The following is a 20,737-nucleotide window of genomic DNA, read 5'->3' on the forward strand; positions in this document are numbered from 1 at the left end:
ATTGACAATGCACACATAGCGCTGTGTAACAGTGCGCTTATTGACAGTGTGAAGATCGCATTGCTTTCCATGTTTGCCTAGGAATTGCAAGTTGTACTCATTAGTGGCTTACAATGCTGAATGCATTGTATAAGTGACAGTGTTTGCACAACGCAGGGGAGCAGGAGGATGCCATAGGACGTGATGGGCAAGTCTTTTGAAAACTATCAGGGGACTTAATAGTTGAATACAGATGGTGCAAGGCTCATGCCTTCCCCACAGTGAGGCTGCTTCGCGGATAATTGCAGTGTGAGGATTCAGAGCGGAAACATCAGTTAGGATCTGGGGCCACTTATAGACCCCAGAGCTGTTAAAAGGTCTGTGTTTAACCCTTACTAGTTGGTTGGACTATACACAGAGGAAATTATTTTTTAAAGAAAATTAATTTCTTTCATAGATGTATCCTTTATTTTTTATCATTGCTTATTCTTTTATTGCTGCTTTATAAATGTCCATATCAGGGTCACATTACTAATACTAATGGCACATCCAGCTGTGTCCCAAAGTGAGGGTGAAATAGACAGACAGGCTCAGTGACCTATATTTAGGACTGGATTTGTCTTTAGACAAAATAGGTGAGCCGCTTAGCTATACATTTAATCATAGGAGAGTGTGCTGTTAATAGGACATACAATTCAGAATTTAGTCCCCATATTCATAGTAAAAAATATTTATTCCCCCTTTTTCCTTTCCACTTACTAAGAGGGGCTAGAGTACATACACTAGCATTCTACACAGTGATTGCTTGATAGGTGCAGGAGTTCATTTACATCTGCACGTAATTAGCTGTAGAGTAGATAAGATTAATATATTCATGAGACTTTCTAATATTGCTGGGCAACAAAACAAAAGAAAATGCAATTATTTTGTATGCAGATGATATGCAATGAAGTGTTTAATTGTTGATATGTAATCTATATCTATTTATCTGTTTTATCACAGTCCATTTGTGTTATTAGATAGTAGGTGTTACTAATGTAATTGTTCAGTACAAAGCTTCAGAGGATATTGCATACCTTTTGCTAGCTTCCTCCGCCCCCTGCTAGCTTCCCGGTCTAGAAGTGTTACACAAAAGAGCGGTCCCACCCGCTCTATACATCTTTATCCGTGCTCGCTCTCATAAGCCCAATATTTTGCGCATGCACAATGATACAAGCTCCGATACTAAACATTGAATCACTGGATTCATTGTTTAGTATGGGGGCGACGATCGTATAATTTGTTTGTAAGCAGAGAATTTCCAAATGACTGTAACAAGGAAGCAAAATTTAGTAAGTTCTAACAAAGTGTATTACTTAATTCTTTGTTTCAGTTAAGTGACGTCACTATAAGGGATTTCCTTTTGAAGTTCTAAATGCGCATGCGGCTATCGTGAACGAGCATCGGATCATGGATGAACTTCGAGGATAGCCGCATGCGCATTTGAAAATGGGGACGTAAATAGAACAGGTTAAACGCCCACAGGGACTAATGAAATTCGGATATCGCTGTTTTGTCACGGCGGAAGGCACATTCTTTTATAATGCAGGCGGAGGAACGGCTAACAAGTATTGCATCTTTGAGGATAAAAAAATGATTATATATCCAAATTAATAAAAAATTATGAATGAAAGTGATGTTATTTTTCATAGATTTATATAAGCATATGTAGTGATATACTCAACTTTACTTTCACTTTAATAGTTTTTATTTTTGGTTTGAAAGAAAAGTGTATCAAACATAATGGCACTGGTATTGACTAAGATGGCTCATGCTTTCCAAACAAGTAAGTGTCATTGTATTGTCATGGTGTGAAATCTTGTGCCATTTTTTACTTAGTAAACCAAATATATTGTTTGATTTTGCCAGACGATAAGAACCACAAGGCCCATAATCCTATTTAATGTATAGGTGTAATTATTTCTAAGCACAGCTATATTCATATTCAATGCATTCTTCAATTTCCAAACGTCCCTTAATTCAGGTAGATCCACATTTGCAGGGACATGACAAATCAAAATTCAATTTCATGATTAAGATAGAACATGCAAGTTTAAAGGGACATAAAACCCAAGCATTTTCTTTCATGATTTAGATAGAATATACAATTTTTAAAAAAAAATTTCAATTTACTTATATTCTCAAATTTCCGCTGTTTTATTGTTATCCTTTGTTGAAAAGCAGAAAGGTAAGTTCAGTAGTGTGCATGTGTTTGTAACACTATATGGCAGCAGTTTTGCAACAATGTTATACACTAGCAAGAGCACTAGATGTCAGCACTATTTCCTGTCATGTAGTGCTTCAGCCATGTACACAATTCATATCTAGATATCTCTTCAACAAAGAATAACAAGAAGAAAAAAAAATTGATAATAGAAGTAAATTGGAAAGTTTTTTTAAAAAAATTATTCTCTATCTGAATAAAGAAAGAGACAAAATTTACTTTGTTTTTTTGTATCCTTTGTTAAAAAGCATACCTAGGTAGGTTTCAGCAGCAGGAATGCACTAATGGTAGCTAGCTGGTGACTGGTGGCTACACATGTCTTTTGTCATTGGCTCACCATCTGTGTTCAGCTATCTCCCAGTAGTGCATCTGAAGCTGAGTTGAACTGTGTGTTTATACCCTTTGCAGAGGTTAAATACATAACTATATGCAAGCATCAGAGCATTTTCTTGCTTGCGCTTTGATATGCCTTTAATGAAAAAATATTTCATTCAGAAGTTTATAAATCCCACAATAGGTTTCATCATCTGTACCTTGTTCTCCTTAAAGGAGCCTACATTAGTGTTGTCTATCTAGGCATCTGCCTTGCTGCTAAGTTCAATAGATCTCTATGGGGTACATTCCCATCATCTGATCATACTTGTGAAAAAGAAGATCTTTGAATTCCTCTGTTTCTTGGAGGTTAAGGCAGCTGTTGAGCACACTGGGAACTTTATAACACATTTTTTGCTGAAAGACTCCTGTAGAGTCATGAGAGCAAGCCTAAAAATGTTTCTTTATTTAAAGGTATATATGATGTTAGAAGTTTAAATCATATATGACATGATCAGTTTTCTTTTACCTTCACTGCGTAGGGTGATGTCATTTGCTTACCTCACCAGACTTCCCCACCCTTCCCACAATCCCTTTGGGCAACAGATATAGCAGCTGGCTGGACAGCTGCCCTCAACAAGGAAACTGAAATTAGCTGGACATGTGACACCCCCAGATGGTATATTCAGGAAAGGGGCCCCACTGCTATTATCATTTGAATCCATGACTAGCTATGTAATCTGATTCATGTTTTCACTAAGTTTGGAACACATATAGTTTGTGCAATGGGGTTCTGAAGATTTTTACACCAGGAAATGTTCCAATACACAGCATACACAGCATAACTCAGTGGATACAAATATATAACGTGTAGTATATGTGTGTGTGTGTATATATATATATATATATAAATTTAGCTTAAAATTGGTTTACATTCTGCTGGGTGGTCAGTAAAATCAGCCGGTTGGTGTGCCCAGTAAATAGTTCCTGGGGTGAACACTGGAGTGTGCACTGGCTATATGTTATGCTCTGAGAATATTCATACATAACAGCAACTATTCTCAGAGCAGGATTGGTGCAAATCCACTAGGCATTAACTACTGATATACAATAGAAGCTAGCTGTCATTGACTCACATGAGGCCCTAAAGCTCCCCGATATGCAGGTTCTGGATGTGAAGGAGAGACATATACATTGCAATATAATGCTCAAAAAAGCCCAAAGATTTTGGCAGATGTCTCTATGTACCAGCATTTTTTTTTTAACAGTGGGACCATACAGAGCCAGCAGAAAATACTAAAAACTAAAAGTGGGGACTAGTTACAGCTCTTGGCCAAGAGATAAGCCCAAGTGCCACACCAAGGCCTCTCCGGTGCTTGGGATTAAACCTCAGTCTTCCATGTTGGATTATAATAAAACATGCTCATTGTACCTGTGAGTGTGCTCTGGATATATCTGGTTTCCTAGAACAGCCCTTCTTAAATCTGTGAGGGTCGCGTGCCTCCTGATTCCATATTTTGTGCGATTGCGCATGCGCTATTAAAACGCCTGCGATTATGATGTTAAGACTGGCCGCACTTCTGCTGCAGCTATTACAAAGTGCGGCCGGTTCTTAAGGCCGTTTTTAGGGGTGTGTGACCTGTGCCATCGCACAGGCACACACTCCAAGAGCTGGCCGGCTGCCTGCTTCCTCCCAGCACTCCTCCTTCCCTCCTCTGTGGCAACGATGGGAGGAAGTGATCATATCATACATGTCAAGGTTCTTATACAAAAACATTTCTTTAAATAGCCCTGAAAACAGCCCTGACATATGTATTTTTCATGTGTCCCTTTTTAAATATGGTCACCCTAATCATATGCCACTTCCTCCCAGCGCACTGTGCTGCTCAGAGAAGAGGGAGCCCTGCAGAGTGAGCATAACATGGGGGAGTATGAGTATGGAGAGTAGTGTATGAGCATGGAAGGGGGGTATGAATATTAAGGGGGAGTATGGAAGGAGCAGGGCAGTGGGCATGGAAGGGGGGGGGGTATGAGCATGGAAGGGGGGGGAGTATGAGCATGGAAGGGGGGGGGAGTATGAGCATGGAAGGGGGGGGGAGTATGAGCATGGAAGGGGGGGGAGTATGAGCATGGAAGGGGGGGGGTATGAGCATGGAAGGAGGGGGGAGTATGACCATGGAAGGGGGGGGGGGGAGTATGAGCATGGAAGGGGGGGGTATGAGCATGGAAGGGGGGGGGGAGTATGAGCATGGAAGGGGGGGAGTATGAGCATGGAAGCGGGGGGTGTATGAGCATGGAAGGGGGGGGGAGTATGAGCATGGAAGGAGGGGAGTATGATCATGGAAGGGGGGGTATGATCATGGAAGGGGGGGAGTATGAGCATGGAAGGGGGGAGTATGAGCATAGAAAGGGAAGTCAGTATGAGCATGGAGAGGAGAGTGAGTATGAGCATGGAAGAGGGGGGGAGAGTATGAGCATGGAAGGGGGGGGGGGGAGAGTATGAGCATGGAAGAGGGGGGGGAGTATGAGCATGGAAGAGGGGGGGGAGTATGAGCATGGAAGAGGGGGGGGAGTATGAGCATGGAAGAGGGGGGGAGAGTATGAGCATGGAAGAGGGGGGGGAGAGTATGAGCATGGAAGAGGGGGGGGAGTATGAGCATGGAAGAGGGGGAGGGGAGTATGAGCATGGAAGAGGGGGGGGAGTATGAGCATGGAAGGGGGGGGGAGTATGAGCAGAGCATGGAAGAGGAGGGGGTATGAGCATGGAAGGGGGGAGTATGAATATGAAGGGGGAGCATGGAAGGGGGGGAGAATGAGCATATTTTATATACCCGGGGTCAGGTAAAAATTTCTCACGCAGAGAAATTACATCCTAGAAAATACATACAGTGTGATCTGGGGTTAGCTGCCTGTGTCAGTGAATGTGCAACCATTTTTTTCTAAGAGAGATAAGAGATTAATGCATGGCAGCCCTCTGACATCCAATAATTTGAAACTATGGAGGGAGTCTTAAAAGGACACTAAAGTCAAAATTAAACTTTCACAATTCAGACAGAGCTTGCCATTTAAAGAGACTTTCCAATTTACTTCCATTATCAAATTGTGCGCAGTCGTTTTATAAGCACACTTTCTGAGTCTCCAGCTCCTTATGAGCATGTGCACAAGTTCCCAGTTTATACATATGAGCCTGTGATTGGTTAAATGGACATTGTACACTAGATTTTTCTTTGCATAAATATTTTGTAGATGATCCCTTTATATAGCCTATACAGCTTTTTTTTTTTTTTTTTTTTAAATGTATAGTTTTGCTTATTTTTAAATAACATTGCGCTGATTTTCAGACTCCTAACCAAGCCCCAAAGTTTTCGGAGAATACTGATGTATACCTACTCCAGCTTGCTCCTGTTTGTGTAAAGAGTCTTTTCATATGCAGAGGAAGGGGGGGTCTGTTTATTTTGCTATAGTACCACTTGCAGTGGGTTTTCCAGTAACCTTTTTAACAGAACTAAACTGGGAGCTTCTAAGTAAGTTTTTTAAACGGTTTTATACTGGATTTTTAGATCAATATCTGTGCATATTATTCTTTATAGTAGTGTCTAGTACATGCAGTTAAATAAAAATTGGTGTATACTAAGCGGATCATGTCGGACAGAACAATGATAAATCAGCCCCAATGTGTCAATATGGTGGTTGTGCATTTCCTATCTAATGATCTGTTAAATTTTTGTTTTGTCTATAGAACATATATATTGGGTGTTTAATGACCTAATCTGGCCTTCTAGCTGTCTTTGTTTAGTGTTTTGTAGGTCAACAAAAATTTCAGAAGGTATTAATATGTTTGTCCTTGTGAGACCATGACTTTATGTGTTGTTTATTTATGTTTCTGCAGCTGGGACGAGAGCAGTTCTATCAGCAGTGGCCTGAGCGATGCTTCCGGAAACCTCAGCTCCGAGGAGTGTAACGCAAGCTCCTCACTTACCTCCCTGCCATCAACACCCACTGCATCCCGACGGAGCTCTGCCATTGCGGTGAGAAGGGGCAAGCGCTTGAGGGGAATATATAGAATAACATCCAACCCTTACAAACTGTCCTGGTTTTAGAATTATCCAGGCTTATACTATTGGTAGATTTAAGTTAGACTTGGGTACTCTGATATATAGAGTACATGTATTTCTTGTACAGGCAATAGAGTAGGGCAGACACATCCTGGCCCTTGTTCAAGAGTGAACATATACAGAGTGGTAGATGAATTCTTAAGTTTGATATCTTTAGTAACATGAAAAAGAGCCACACATCTTTTGGGCTTTTATAAAGTATACAGAGATTGGCATATTTAGGGCTTGTAGAGAAGATACGGAGGGGGATATCTCTAGGGATTGTATAGATTATATAGAGACTGACATTTCTAGGGCCTGTAGAGAGGATACAGAGATGAACATCTCCTAAGCTTTGTAGAGAAGGTACATACTGACATCTTTAGGCCTTGTACAGAGGATTCATAGACTGACATCTCTATGGCTTATGTAAAAATAAATACAGATACTGATTTATTTGGGCTTGTATAGAGGATACAGACACTGACATTTCTAGGGCATGTATAGCCAATGCAGAGACTGGCATCTCTAGGGCATGTATAGAGGAAACAGACACTGACATCTCTAGGGCTTTTAGAGAAGATACAAACCCTCATTAATAGGGATGATACATTGATACATCTATAGAACATGTATAAGGGATACAGACACTGACATCTGTAGAGCATGTATAGAGGATACAGACACTGACATCTGTAGAGCATGTATAGAGGATACAGACACTGACATCTATATAGTATACTATTTATAGAAGATAAACACTGACATCTCTAGGGAATGTATAGAGGATACAATGACATCTGTAGAGCATGTATAGAGGATACGGACAATGACATCTGTAGAGCATGTATAGAGGATACAGACAATGACTTCTCTAGGGCATGTATAGAGGATACAGACACTGACATCTGTAGAGCATGTATAGAGGATACAGACACTGACATCTCTAGGGCATGTATAGAGGATACAGACACTGACATCTCTAGGGCATGTATAGAGGATACGGACACTGACATCTCTAGAACATGTATAGTGCATGTATAGAGGATACAGGCACTGACATCTCTAGGGCATGTATAGAGGATACAGGCACTGACATCTCTAGGGCATGTATAGAGGATAAAGGCACTGACATCTCTAGGGCATGTATAGAGGATAAAGGCACTGACATCTCTAGGGCATGTATAGAGGATACGGACACTGACATCTCTAGGGCTTGTATAGCCAATACAGAGACTGACATCTGTAGAGCATGTATAGAGGATACAGACACTGTCATCTGTAGAGCATGTATAGAGGATACCGACACTGACATCTGTAGAGCATGTATAGAGTATACAGACAATGACATCTCTAGGGCATGTATAGAGGATATATATAGGAACTGACATATGTAGAGCATTTATAGAGGATACGGACACTGTCATCTGTAGAGCATGTATAGAAGATACGGACAATGACATCTGTAAAGCATGTATAGAGGATACGGACACTGACATCTCTAGGGCTTTTAGAGAAGATACAAACCCTCATTAATAGGAATGATACATTGATACATCTATAGAACATGTATAAGGGATACAGACACTGACATCTGTAGAACATGTATAGAGGATACAGACACTGACATCTGTAGAGCATGTATAGAGGATACAGACACTGACATCTGTACAGCATGTATAGAGGATACAGACACTGACATCTATAGAGTATTCTATTTATAGAAGATAGACACTGACATCTCTAGGGCATGTATAGAGGATACAATGACATCTGTAGAGCATGTATAGAGGATACAGACAATGACATCTGTAGAGCATGTATAGAGGATACGGACAATGACATCTGTAGAGCATGTATAGAGGATACAGACTATGACGACTCTAGGGCATATATAGAGGATACAGATGATGACATCTCTAGGGCATGTATAGAGGATACAGGCACTGTCATCTCTATGGCATGTATAGAGGATACAGACACTGACATATGTAGAGCATTTATAGAGGATACAGACAATGACATCTGTAGAGCATGTATAGAGGATACAGACAATGACATCTCTAGGGCATGTATAGAGGATACAGGCACTGACATATGTAGAGCATTTATAGAGGATATGGACACTGTCATCTGTAGAGCATGTATAGAGGATACAGACAATGACATATGTAAAGCATGTATAGAGGATACAGACACTGACATCTCCAGAGCATGTATAGAGGATACGGTCATTGACATATGTAGAGCATGTATCGAGGATACAGACAATGACATCTGTAAAGCATGTATAGAGGATACAGACAATGACATCTGTAAAGCATGTATAGAGGATACGGACACTGACATCTGTAGAGCATGTATAGAGGATACAGACAATGACATCTGTAAAGCATGTATAGAGGATACAGACAATGACATCTGTAAAGCATGTATAGAGGATACGGACACTGACATCTCCAGAGCATGTATAGAGGATACAGACAATGACATCTGTAAAGCATGTATAGAGGATACAGACAATGACATCTGTAAAGCATGTATAGAGGATACGGACACTGACATCTGTAGAGCATGTATAGAGGATACAGACAATGACTTCTCTAGGGCATGTATAGAGGATACAGACACTGACATCTGTAGAGCATGTATAGAGGATACAGACACTGACATCTCTAGGGCATGTATAGAGGATACAGACACTGACATCTCTAGGGCATGTATAGAGGATAAAGGTACTGACATCTCTAGGGAATGTATAGAGGATACCAACACTGACATCTGTAGAGCATGTATAGAGTATACAGACAATGACATCTCTAGGGCATGTATAGAGGATATATATAGGAACTGACATATGTAGAGCATTTATAGAGGATACGGACACTGTCATCTGTAGAGCATGTATAGAAGATACGGACAATGACATCTGTAAAGCATGTATAGAGGATACGGACACTGACATCTCTAGGGCTTTTAGAGAAGATACAAACCCTCATTAATAGGAATGATACATTGATACATCTATAGAACATGTATAAGGGATACAGACACTGACATCTGTAGAGCATGTATAGAGGATACAGACACTGACATCTGTAGAGCATGTATAGAGGATACAGACACTGACATCTATAGAGTATTCTATTTATAGAAGATAGACACTGACATCTCTAGGGCATGTATAGAGGATACAGACACTGAGATATGTAGAGCATTTATAGAGGATACAGACAATGACATCTGTAGAGCATGTATAGAGGATACGGACAATGACATCTGTAGAGCATGTATAGAGGATACAGACAATGACATCTGTAGAGCATGTATAGAGGATACAGACAATGACATCTGTAGAGCATGTATAGAGGATACGGACAATGACATCTGTAGAGCATGTATAGAGGATACAGACTATGACAACTCTAGGGCATATATAGAGGATACAGATGATGACATCTCTAGGGCATGTATAGAGGATACAGGCACTGTCATCTCTATGGCATGTATAGAGGATACAGACACTGACATATGTAGAGCATTTATAGAGGATACAGACAATGACATCTCTAGGGCATGTATAGAGGATACAGGCACTGACATCTCTAGAACATGTATAGGGCATGTATAGAGGATACAGGCACTGACATATGTAGAGCATTTATAGAGGATACGGACAATGACATCTGTAAAGCATGTATAGAGGATACAGACACTGACATCTCCAGAGCATGTATAGAGGATACAGACAATGACATCTGTAAAGCATGTATAGAGGATACAGACACTGACATCTCCAGAGCATGTATAGAGGATACAGACAATGACATCTGTAAAGCATGTATAGAGGATACGGACACTGACATCTCCAGAGCATGTATAGAGGATACGGTCATTGACATATGTAGAGCATGTATCGAGGATACAGACACTGACATCTCCAGAACATGTATAGGACATGTATAGAGGATACGGTCACTGACATATGTAGAGCATGTATAGAGGATACAGACAATGACATCTGTAGAGCATGTACAGAGAATACAGACACTGACATCTATAGAGTATACTTTTTATAGAAGATAGACACTGACATCTCTAGGGCATGTATAGAGGATACAGACAATGACATCTCTTGGGCATGTATAGAGGATACACACTGACATATGTAGAGCATTTATAGAGGATACAGACACTAACATCAGTAGAACATGTATAGAGGATACCGACACTGACAGCTGTAGAGCATTTATAGAGGATACGGACACTGTCATCTGTAGAGCATGTATAGAGGATACGGACAATGACATATGTAGAGTATGTATAGAGGATACGGACACTGACATCTCTAGGGCTTGTATAGCCAATACAAAGACTGACATCTCTAGGGCATGTATAGAGGATATGGTCACTGACATCTGTAGAGCATGTATAGAGGATACAGACACTGACATCTCTAGAACATGTATAGGGCATGTATAGAGGATACGGACAATGACATCTGTAGAGCATGTATAGAGGATACAGACACTGACATCTCTAGAACATGTGTAGAGCATGTATAGAGGATACAGACAATGACTTCTCTAGGGCATGTATCGAGGATACAGGCACTGACATCTCTAGGGCATGTATAGAGGATACAGACACTGACATATGTAGGGCATGTATAGAGGATACAGACACTGACATATGTAGAGCATGTATAGAGGATACCGACACTGACATCTCCAGAACATGTATAGGACATGTATAGAGGATACGGTCACTGACATATGTTGAGCATGTATAGAGGATACGGTCACTGGCATATGTAGAGCATGTATCGAGGATACAGACACTGACATATGTAGAGCATGTATAGAGGATACGGACACTGTCATCTCTAGGGCATGTATAGAGGATACGGGCACTGTCATCTCTAGGGCATGTATAGAAGATTCAAACCGTCATAAATAGGGATGATGCATGGAATTAATATGGTTCGGGAAACATGTCCCTGGCATGTCCCTGTTATATTCTAACTTCTTGCATCTTTATAGATGATAGTTTAACACAGCGTAGTCTTTCTAAGTACCCTTAACAGTTATAAGAAACTGACTTCAGGCTTATTATACAGTGTAAAAGATGTGTAGACCAGTATTACTTTGACTGTTAAATAGCATATCACCTGGGGATGCAGACTGTCATCAGTAGGGCTAGTAAATCGTGTTGTATAAGTTGGACTGGTATGGGGCATACAGAATTTAACAACATAACTTCTACTGAGAATTCAGTGGCTGGGATAAGTAGAGCCAGGAATGATACAGCCTGTGACCGCTAGTGCTGTTGGTAGGGACTTAGAGACATCTATCTGTAGGTTTATGGGGTATAGAACCTGATATCGCCATGCGTTGTACTTGAGGATAAATGACATCACTAGCCCTGTTATTAGGGATGCAAAAAGTAATGTTAAGATTTTCTCAAGAGGAAGTGTCTGACATTTTTAAAATGAATGATACACATGGAACCGGTGTGTACAATATGTAAATTTTACTCTTAATACTGGGCACCGCCATCTTGGAGCACAGGTATTCTCACATACTGTGACAGATGCAGTGGACATTTACATATCAATGAAGTTGTCAACTTTCTGACAACTGTATAATGTGCTTCAGGTTAGGGTGCATGATACAAAGCAGGAGCTGTACATTTTTACAGCTGCTCCATTGCTCTATATTACTGTTGAGTGCTTTTTAAAATATATATTGTGAAACTGTGTAAAAAAAATAAATAAAATGGAAACGTGTGAAGCTCACATGATAAATCCTGCACACTAACTCCAGGCAAATGATACAGCTGTACAAAAGTGGGCAATTTTCTTCTTAAATGGAGTCCACAGCTGCATTCATTACTTTTGGGAAATAAGAACCTGGCCACCAGGAGGAGGCAAAGACAACCCAGCCAAAGGCTTAAATAGTCCTCCCACTCCCCTCATCCCCCAGTCATTCTTTGCCTTTTGTCCCAGGAGGATGGCAGAGAAGTGTCAGAATTTTTAATTTCTTCTATAAGGTACGACGAGTCCACGGATTCATCCTTTACTTGTGGGATATTATCCTCCTGCTAACAGGAAGTGGCAAAGTGCACCACAGCAGCGCTGTCTATATAGCTCCTCCCTTAGCTCCACCCCCAGTCATTCTCTTTGCCTACTCTAAGTACTAGGAAGGGTAAAGTGAAAGAGGTGATAAAATATTAGTTTTTAATTTCTTCAAGCAAGAGTTTGTTGTTTTAAATGGTACCGGTGTGTACTATTTACTCTCAGGCAGCAGATGGATAAAGACTTCTGCCTGGAGGATGATGATCTTAGCATTTGTAACTAAGATCCAGTGCTGTTCCCACAGAGGCTGAGGAGTACAGGAAACTTCAGTGTGAGGAACGTTTTCATGCTATACAGCAGTGAGGTATGTTCAGTCATTTTTTCTGGAGAGACTGTGTATTTCAGAAAGGCTGACAGTATCCCCATGAGGGTGAGGGTAAGCAGTAATCCTAAGAGCTAATAAGAAGGGCATTACTAAGCTTGCATAAGGGGCTAATTACAAAAATGGTTGACACTGAGTTGTAAATGTTTGTGGGCAAACGTTTTATGAACTGGGAGTGTTAACGTTTTGTGGGCAATAACGTTTTGGGCAACTTTATTGAGGGTACACTTGGCTTATTTTTTGGGTCTCAGAACCCACATGGCTAGTTTAAAACCGCTCTGGTGCGGTTCTTTGAGGCTGTAGAGACATCAAGTGAGATGGGCGGGGCCTATTTTTCGCGCCTCAGATGCACATTTATTTTTCTCTCACCAAGCTCTAACTCCTGAGGGCCCTGGTGAATGTTTTGGGCCAAATCGAAGCTTTAACCCCATATTTACTATCCCTGAGGGCAGGTAGGGCCACAGCAGGGCTGTGGCAAGGTGCTGATGCTGAGGGTTTTTTTCTCCTGATTTAGGCCTAATTTCAATCTGGTTTGCACATTAAAGGGTTAAATGTTAAAATTCATTGTGGGGCAATCTTAACTACATATATTGTGTCTGCTTGCAAAATTTTGAAAAATTTGGTGCATTTTCAAGCTGTTTTGCAGAACGTGTATGCTTTTTTTCTCTTAAAGGCGCAGTACCGTTTTTTAAGATTATTATTTTTTTCACTAAATAAAGTGTTTTCATGCTTGTTTGTAGTCATTACTAGCCTGTTCAACATGTCTGACATTGAGGAAAGTCAATGTTCAATATGTTTAGAAGCCATTGTGGAACCTCCACTTAGAATGTTTCCCTCATGCACTGAAAGGTCAATAAATTGCAAAGAACATATTTTAGCTACTAAAAGTATGTCGCAGGATGATTCTCAGTCAGAAGGAAATCAGGTTATGCCATCTAATTCTCCCCAAGTGTCACAACCATTAACGCCCGCACAAGCGACGCCAAGTACTTCTAGTGCGTCTAATTCTTTCACCCTGCAAGATATGGCCGCAGTTATGAATACTACCCTCACAGAGGTTTTATCTAAGCTGCCTGGGTTGCAGGGGAACCGCAGTACGTCTGGTTTGAGAACAAACGCTGAGCTCTCTGACGCTTTATTAGCCATATCCGATGTACCCTCACAATGTTCTGAGTTGGGGGTGAGGGATTTGTTGGTTGAGGGAGAGATTTCTGATTCAGGAAATATGTTCCCTCAGACAGACTCAGATATGACGGCTTTTAAATTTAAACTAGAACACCTCCGCTTATTGCTCAGGGAGGTTTTAGCGACTCTGGATGATTGTGACCCTATTGTAGTTCCAGAGAAATTGTGTAAAATGGACAGATTTCTAGATGTTCCTGCCTACACTGATGTTTTTCCGGTCCCTAAGAGGATTTCGGACATTGTTACGAAGGAGTGGGATAGACCAGGTATTCCGTTCGCTCCCCCTCCTACTTTTAAGAAAATGTTTCCCATATCAGACACCATGCGGGACTCGTGGCAGATGGTCCCTAAGGTGGAGGGAGCTATTTCTACCCTGGCTAAGCGTACAACTATACCTATTGAGGACAGTTGTGCTTTCAAAGATCCTATGGATAATAAATTAGAGGGTCTCCTGAAGAAAATATTTGTTCATCAAGGTTTTCTTCTCCAACCTATAGCGTGCATTGTTTCTGTAACTACTGCAACGTCCTTTTGGTTCGAGGCTCTGGAGGAGGCTCTTCAGGTTGAGACCCCATTACATGATATTCTGGATAGAATTAGGGCTCTCACTCTAGCTAATTCTTTCATTACAGATGCCGCTTTTCAACTGGCTAAATTAGCGGCGAAGAATTCAGGTTTTGCCATTTTATTGCGTAGAGCGTTATGGCTTAAGTCCTGGTCTGCTGATGTGTCATCACAAGCTAAGCTTTTAGCCATCCCTTTCAAGGGTAAGACCCTATTCGGGCCTGAACTGAAAGAGATAATTTCAGACATCACTGGAGGGAAAGGCCATGCCCTTCCTCAGGATAAGACAAATAAGATGAGGACCAAACAAAATAATTTTCGTTCCTTTCGAAACTTCAAAGGTGGTCCCTCTACCTCTTCCCCTGCTGCAAAGCAAGGGGGGAATTTTGCTCAATCCAAGTCAGTCTGGAGACCTAATCAGACTTGGAACAAGGGTAAACAGGCCAAGAAGCCCGCTGCTGCCACCAAGATAGCATGAAGGGGTAGCCCCCGATCCGGGACCGGATCTAGTAGGGGGCAAACTTTCTCTCTTCGCTCAGGTGTGGGCAAGAGACGTTCAGGACTCCTGGGCTTTAGAAATCGTAACCCAGGGGTATCTTCTAGATTTCAAAGATTCTCCCCCAAGGGGGAGATTCCATCTTTCTCAATTGTCTGTAAACCAGACAAAAAGAGAGGCGTTCTTACGCTGTGTTGAAGACCTATATACCATGGGAGTGATCTGCCCAGTTCCGAAAACAGAACAGGGGTAGGGGTTCTACTCCAATCTGTTTGTGGTTCCCAAAAAAGAGGAAACCTTCAGACCAATTTTGGATCTCAAGATCCTAAACCAATTCCTCAGAGTCCCATCCTTCAAGATGGAGACCATTCGGACTATTTTGCAGATGATCCAGGAGGGTCAATATATGACCACCGTGGACTTAAAGGATGCGTATCTACACATCCCTATCCACAAAGATCTTCACCAGGAAAATTTATCATAAGATATGGCGTAAATATCTTTATTGATCCAAATCCAAAGGATACTCATGGAGTAAGATCAGGATTCCTAGGATTTTGTCCTATCAGCTAGTTTCTTAAAGGGACAGATATCTGCTTTATCAATTCTACTGCACAAGCGTCTGGCAGATGTTCCAGACGTTCAGTCGTTCTGTCAGGCTTTAGTTAGAATCAAGCCTGTGTTTAAACCTGTTGCTCCACCATGGAGTTTGAATTTAGTTCTTAAAGTTCTTCAAGGGGTTCCGTTTGAACCTATGCATTCCATAGATATTAAGCTTATATCTTGGAAAGTTATGTTTTTAGTTGCTATCTCTTCGGCTCGAAGAGTTTCTAAACTATCTGCATTGCAATGCGACTCGCCTTATCTTGTTTTCCATGCTGATAAGGTGGTTTTGTGTACCAAACCTGGATTCTTTCCTAAGGTTGTTACTAATAGGAATATCAATCAGAAAATTGTTGTTCCTTCTCTGTGTCCTAATCCTTCCTCTAAGAAGGAGCGTCTGTTGCACAACTTGGACGTGGTTCGTGCTTTGAAGTTTTACTTACAAGCAACCAAAGATTTCTGTCAAACATCTTCTTTGTTTTCTATTCTGGAAAACGTAGAGGTCAAAAAGCTACGGCTACCTCTCTTTCTTTTTGGCTGAAAAGCATCATTCGTTTGGCATACGAGACTGCTGGACAGCAGCCTCCTGAAAGGATTACAGCTCACTCTACTAGAGCGGTAGCTTCCACATGGGCTTTTAAAAATGATGCTTCTGTTGAACAGATTTGTAAGGCTGCGACTTGGTCTTCGCTTCGTACCTTTTACAAATTTGATACTTTGACTTCTTCGGAGGCTATTTTTGGGAGAAAAGTTCTTCAAGCAGTGGTGCCTTCTGTTTAACCATCTTTCTTGTCCCTCCTGTTCATCCGTGTCCTGTAGCTTTGGTATTGTATCCCACAAGTAAAGGATGAATCCGTGGACTCGTCGTACCTTATAGAAGAAAAGTAAATTTATGCTTACCTGATAAATTTATTTCTTCTATGGTACGACGAGTCCACGGCCTGCCCTTTAAGACAGATTATATTTTTTTATTTTAAACTTCAGTCACCTCTGCACCTTGTAGTTTCTCCTTTTTTTTCCTGTACCTTCGGTCGAATGACTGGGGGTGAAGCTAAGGGAGGAGCTATATAGACAGCTCTGTTGTGGTGCTCTTTGCCACTTCCTGTTAGCAGGAGGATAATATCCCACAAGTAAAGGATGAATCCGTGGACTCGTCGTACTATAGAAGAAATTAATTTATCAGGTAAGCATAAATTTACTTTTTTGTTTTTGTCTCTTATGGAGGGTAGTACTCTTTGGCATGGGACAGGAGTTTTAAGTAGTCCTGTCAGTCTCTCAGTGAGGGCTTGGATGAAAGTTAGAGTCCGGAGATGCAGGGAGCTTCTTTCTGCGAAACCATCCGACTCATATTAACAGCTCCTCAAACACTCAGCTTTGTCGAACTTTGCTTCGCTGCCTGCTTTCTTCTCTCAAGTCCATGGCTGAGGCGATGCTACTATTAGTCACACTTAAAGGGCCGTGTTCCTGTTCCATGGCATAGATTCCGGTAAGATCGTTTCATTTTACTTTATTTGCAATGTACTGTGATGTGAATGTTTCCCTTGCGGGTCTAACTATACATAAGGGTCTCAGTGAGTCTCTTTTAGTATCTTGGAATCGAGGGTTAATATCTCCTGAGGGGGGGTTTTGAACGGTGGGGGGTTTATAATGTTTGTTATGTTATTCAACCTGCTTATGTGCAGTGTTTACTGGGTTCATGGTTGGAACATTGAGGCCTTTTGGAAGTGATGCAGCCTTATGGTTGGGCGCGTTTGTTTGGACTGTACGGTTCACCTTGTGTTCAGGCGTGGCTACGTTCCGTTGTTCCATTTCCGCATTCCCGACCGTGTGGAAAAGGAAATTTTCTAGTCCACAGGGGCTTGTTCATAGGAGGTGGTGAGTTCCCCAGCCATTGGGGCATAAATACATACTTGCACGCATGCACAAACATATATATATATATATATATATATACTTGAATAGCAGAAGAAAAAGCCGGCACTTCTCTCAGGATACAGTAAAAAGCTATCTTTATTTCAAACAATTTAAAATAAGTAGGAATGCAAAGCTAGGATGTATGATTTACATGTTTCGGCATTTCAGCCTTAATCATAAGCATACTCCCAGATAAAATTGGCTAAAATAAATAGTGCTTACCCCTCACTTATTGGATGAATTAGACATGTGACTAATAGTACCTGGATGCACCTGTGGGCAGAAATTTAAGGTGGAATTAATAAATAAATTAATATATATAGTGTCTCCTGGAGAACTGTTGGCTTAGTCGAGTCCGTTAGCGGTCTCTAGTTTGGCTTCTGGACTAACTGTGAGTCAGTGTCATTGGGGCTTTTCCTCTTAAAATTTTTCTCGGCTTCAGACGAAGCAGTGTTTTTTATTGGGTAGAGGTTCAGGCCTGGTGCCCTCAGTGTGGGCCGCCATTGTACCCTCCCGTCTTGGCATTCAGTGTCCTCTATAGCTTGGGTATTGTTTTCCCAAAAGTAATGAATGCAGCTGTGGACTCTTTCCATTTTAAGAAGAAAAACATAAATTATGCTTACCTGATAATTTCCTTTTCTTCTGATAGAAAGAGTTCACAGCTCCCCACCCGTAATTTTATGTGGGCGTCCTTATATTCTTCTGGCACCTTGCACCCTGATATTTTTTCTACTGTTCCTTGTTCCTCTGCAGAATGACTGGGGGATGAGGGGAGTGGGAGGAACCTTTGGCTGGGTTGTCTTTGCCTCCTCCTTGTGGCCAGGTTCATATTTCCCAAAAGTAATGAATGCAGCTGTGGACTCTTTCCAATAGAAGAAAAGGAAATTATCAGGTAAGCATAATTTATGTTATTACTGATCTCAGAGTGTGCACTGCTTCTGTCACAGGCTGTGATAATAATACTTGAGCTCCAAGATGGCATCCCCAGTACAAAGAAGCGGAGCTTCAGTATCTGTCATCTTTAAAGGGACACTGAACCCAAATTTTTTCTTTCATGATTCAGATAGACCATGAAATTTTATGCAACTTTCTAATTTACTTCTATTATCAATTTTTCATCGTTCTCTTGTTATCTTTATTTTAAAGCAGGAATGTAAATCTTAGCAGCCAGCCCATTTTAGATTCAGCACCATGAATAGTGCTTGCTTATTGGAGGCTTACATTTACCCACGAATAAGCAAGCATAACCCAGGTTCTCAACCAAAAATGGGCTCCTATGCATCACATTTCTGCTTTTTAAATTAAGATAGCAAGAGAACGAAGAAAAATTGATAATAGGAGTAAATTAGAAAATTGCTTAAATTGCATGCTCTCTCTGAATCATGAAAGAAAAAATTTGGGTTTAGTGTCCCTTTAAGCTATTAAAACAGGAAAGTTGATTTTAAAAGGGTTGCAGAAACATGATTAAATGCAATAACATGGTGAGTAGTTACTATTCTTTTGTAACTGTGCACAGCAGTTTAATATCCCTTTAAATACATACTGCACAAATGCAGTGGCTTCAAGTACATAACAGATTAATAAATTGTGATTAAGCACAAATTGATAACATTTCACAATGCACACTCAGAATTTACTTACATAATAGATCACCTAACAAAATTCATAAAAAGAGTAGATACCACCCCTGTGAAGTACAGTGATCTCTGCTTTTCAGCTTCCACTTGGCATAGATTGATATTCCTATGACTTTTCTAACTTTTGTCTTTCCTGTTAACTGTAGCTTCGCACAGATTCAGAGAAGCGTTCATTGGCAGAAAGTGGGCTGAGTTGGCACAGTGAACCAGAAGAGAGAACACCACGCAAGATGGAGTACGACAGTGGAAGTCTAAAATCAGATCATGCGGCATCCCGATGGAGGAGAGAAAAGAGCGATGACCTGCCTAAATCTGAGACCAAAAAACCAGTCACCCTTGGGCAGCCACTGCGCAAAGGCAAAAATCCACCAGTGGGCATCACCTCTCCAATTACCCATTCTGGGCAGATAACCATGAAAGGAGGAGGAGGTAAAGAGCCAATAAATCAGCGGATCCTGAAGAGCCCATTAACCAACACACAGGTAATCATCTGCTTTACTTTTTTTCCCAGGTAAATCAGAACAAAAGGCAACAGACAAAACTAAATTAACACTGAAGACAGGAGGACTTCAGCGATCCTCTTCTGATGCTGGTCGAGACCCTCGCTCGCCTGAGGCCAAGAAGCCCCCTTCAGGCATTGCACGTCCAGCTTCCTCTTTTGGTTATAAAAAGCCAGTCACTCCTTCCTCCCCACTTACTGGAGGCTCCGCCACGCTTGGTAAGACCCCAAAATCCTCAGGGATCCCAGTGAAGCCTGCACCAACGCCAACAGGAGGCAACAGAAAAACAAGCCTAGATGTTTCAGGTAATGCAGAGCCTGGCTTCCTGTCTCCTTCTGCTCGGACCAATATTCAATACCGTAGCCTTCCTCGTCCAGCCAAATCCAGTGCCATGAGTGTGACAGGGAGCAGAGGTGTCAGTCGGCCTCTAAGTAGCAGCATTGATTCAACCTTGGTGCCTGTGCCATGCAAGCCTGGGACTACTTCCACTTCACGTCTTAAGGAACCCTCCAAGGTAGGCCATTGTCGGCCTGGTGTAAACCAAACTGACCGTGAGAAAGAGAAGGCTCGTGCCAAAGCTGTGGCCCAAGACACAGAGTGCAGAGTGAATAATACCATTCAGGAAGAAGCACAATTAATAAAAGGAAAGGAGGGTACTCCAACTACCCCACACAGGTGAGAATAACTTAGCTGACCCATTTAAATTAGATTTTTATACTGTCAAAAACCTGT

The 20,737-nt window shown here is 41.3% G+C and overlaps 1 protein-coding gene across 6 annotated transcripts in view; it reads left to right on the forward strand.

Annotated features, from left to right (window-relative positions):
- The window catches only part of NAV1 (neuron navigator 1), a 345,632-nt gene that overhangs the window by 202,470 nt on the left and 122,425 nt on the right, over positions 1–20,737 (forward strand). For all 6 annotated transcript variants that reach the window (XM_053706924.1, XM_053706925.1, XM_053706926.1 and 3 more), the window contains 3 exons: positions 6,444–6,582; positions 19,652–19,934; positions 20,017–20,680. In XM_053706924.1, the coding sequence (XP_053562899.1) occupies positions 6,444–6,582; positions 19,652–19,934; positions 20,017–20,680 (1,086 nt within the window). The remainder of the gene's footprint in view (positions 1–6,443; positions 6,583–19,651; positions 19,935–20,016; positions 20,681–20,737) is intronic.

The sequence above is a fragment of the Bombina bombina genome, chromosome 3, assembly GCF_027579735.1.
Source record: "Bombina bombina isolate aBomBom1 chromosome 3, aBomBom1.pri, whole genome shotgun sequence".
Lineage (NCBI taxonomy): Eukaryota > Metazoa > Chordata > Amphibia > Anura > Bombinatoridae > Bombina > Bombina bombina.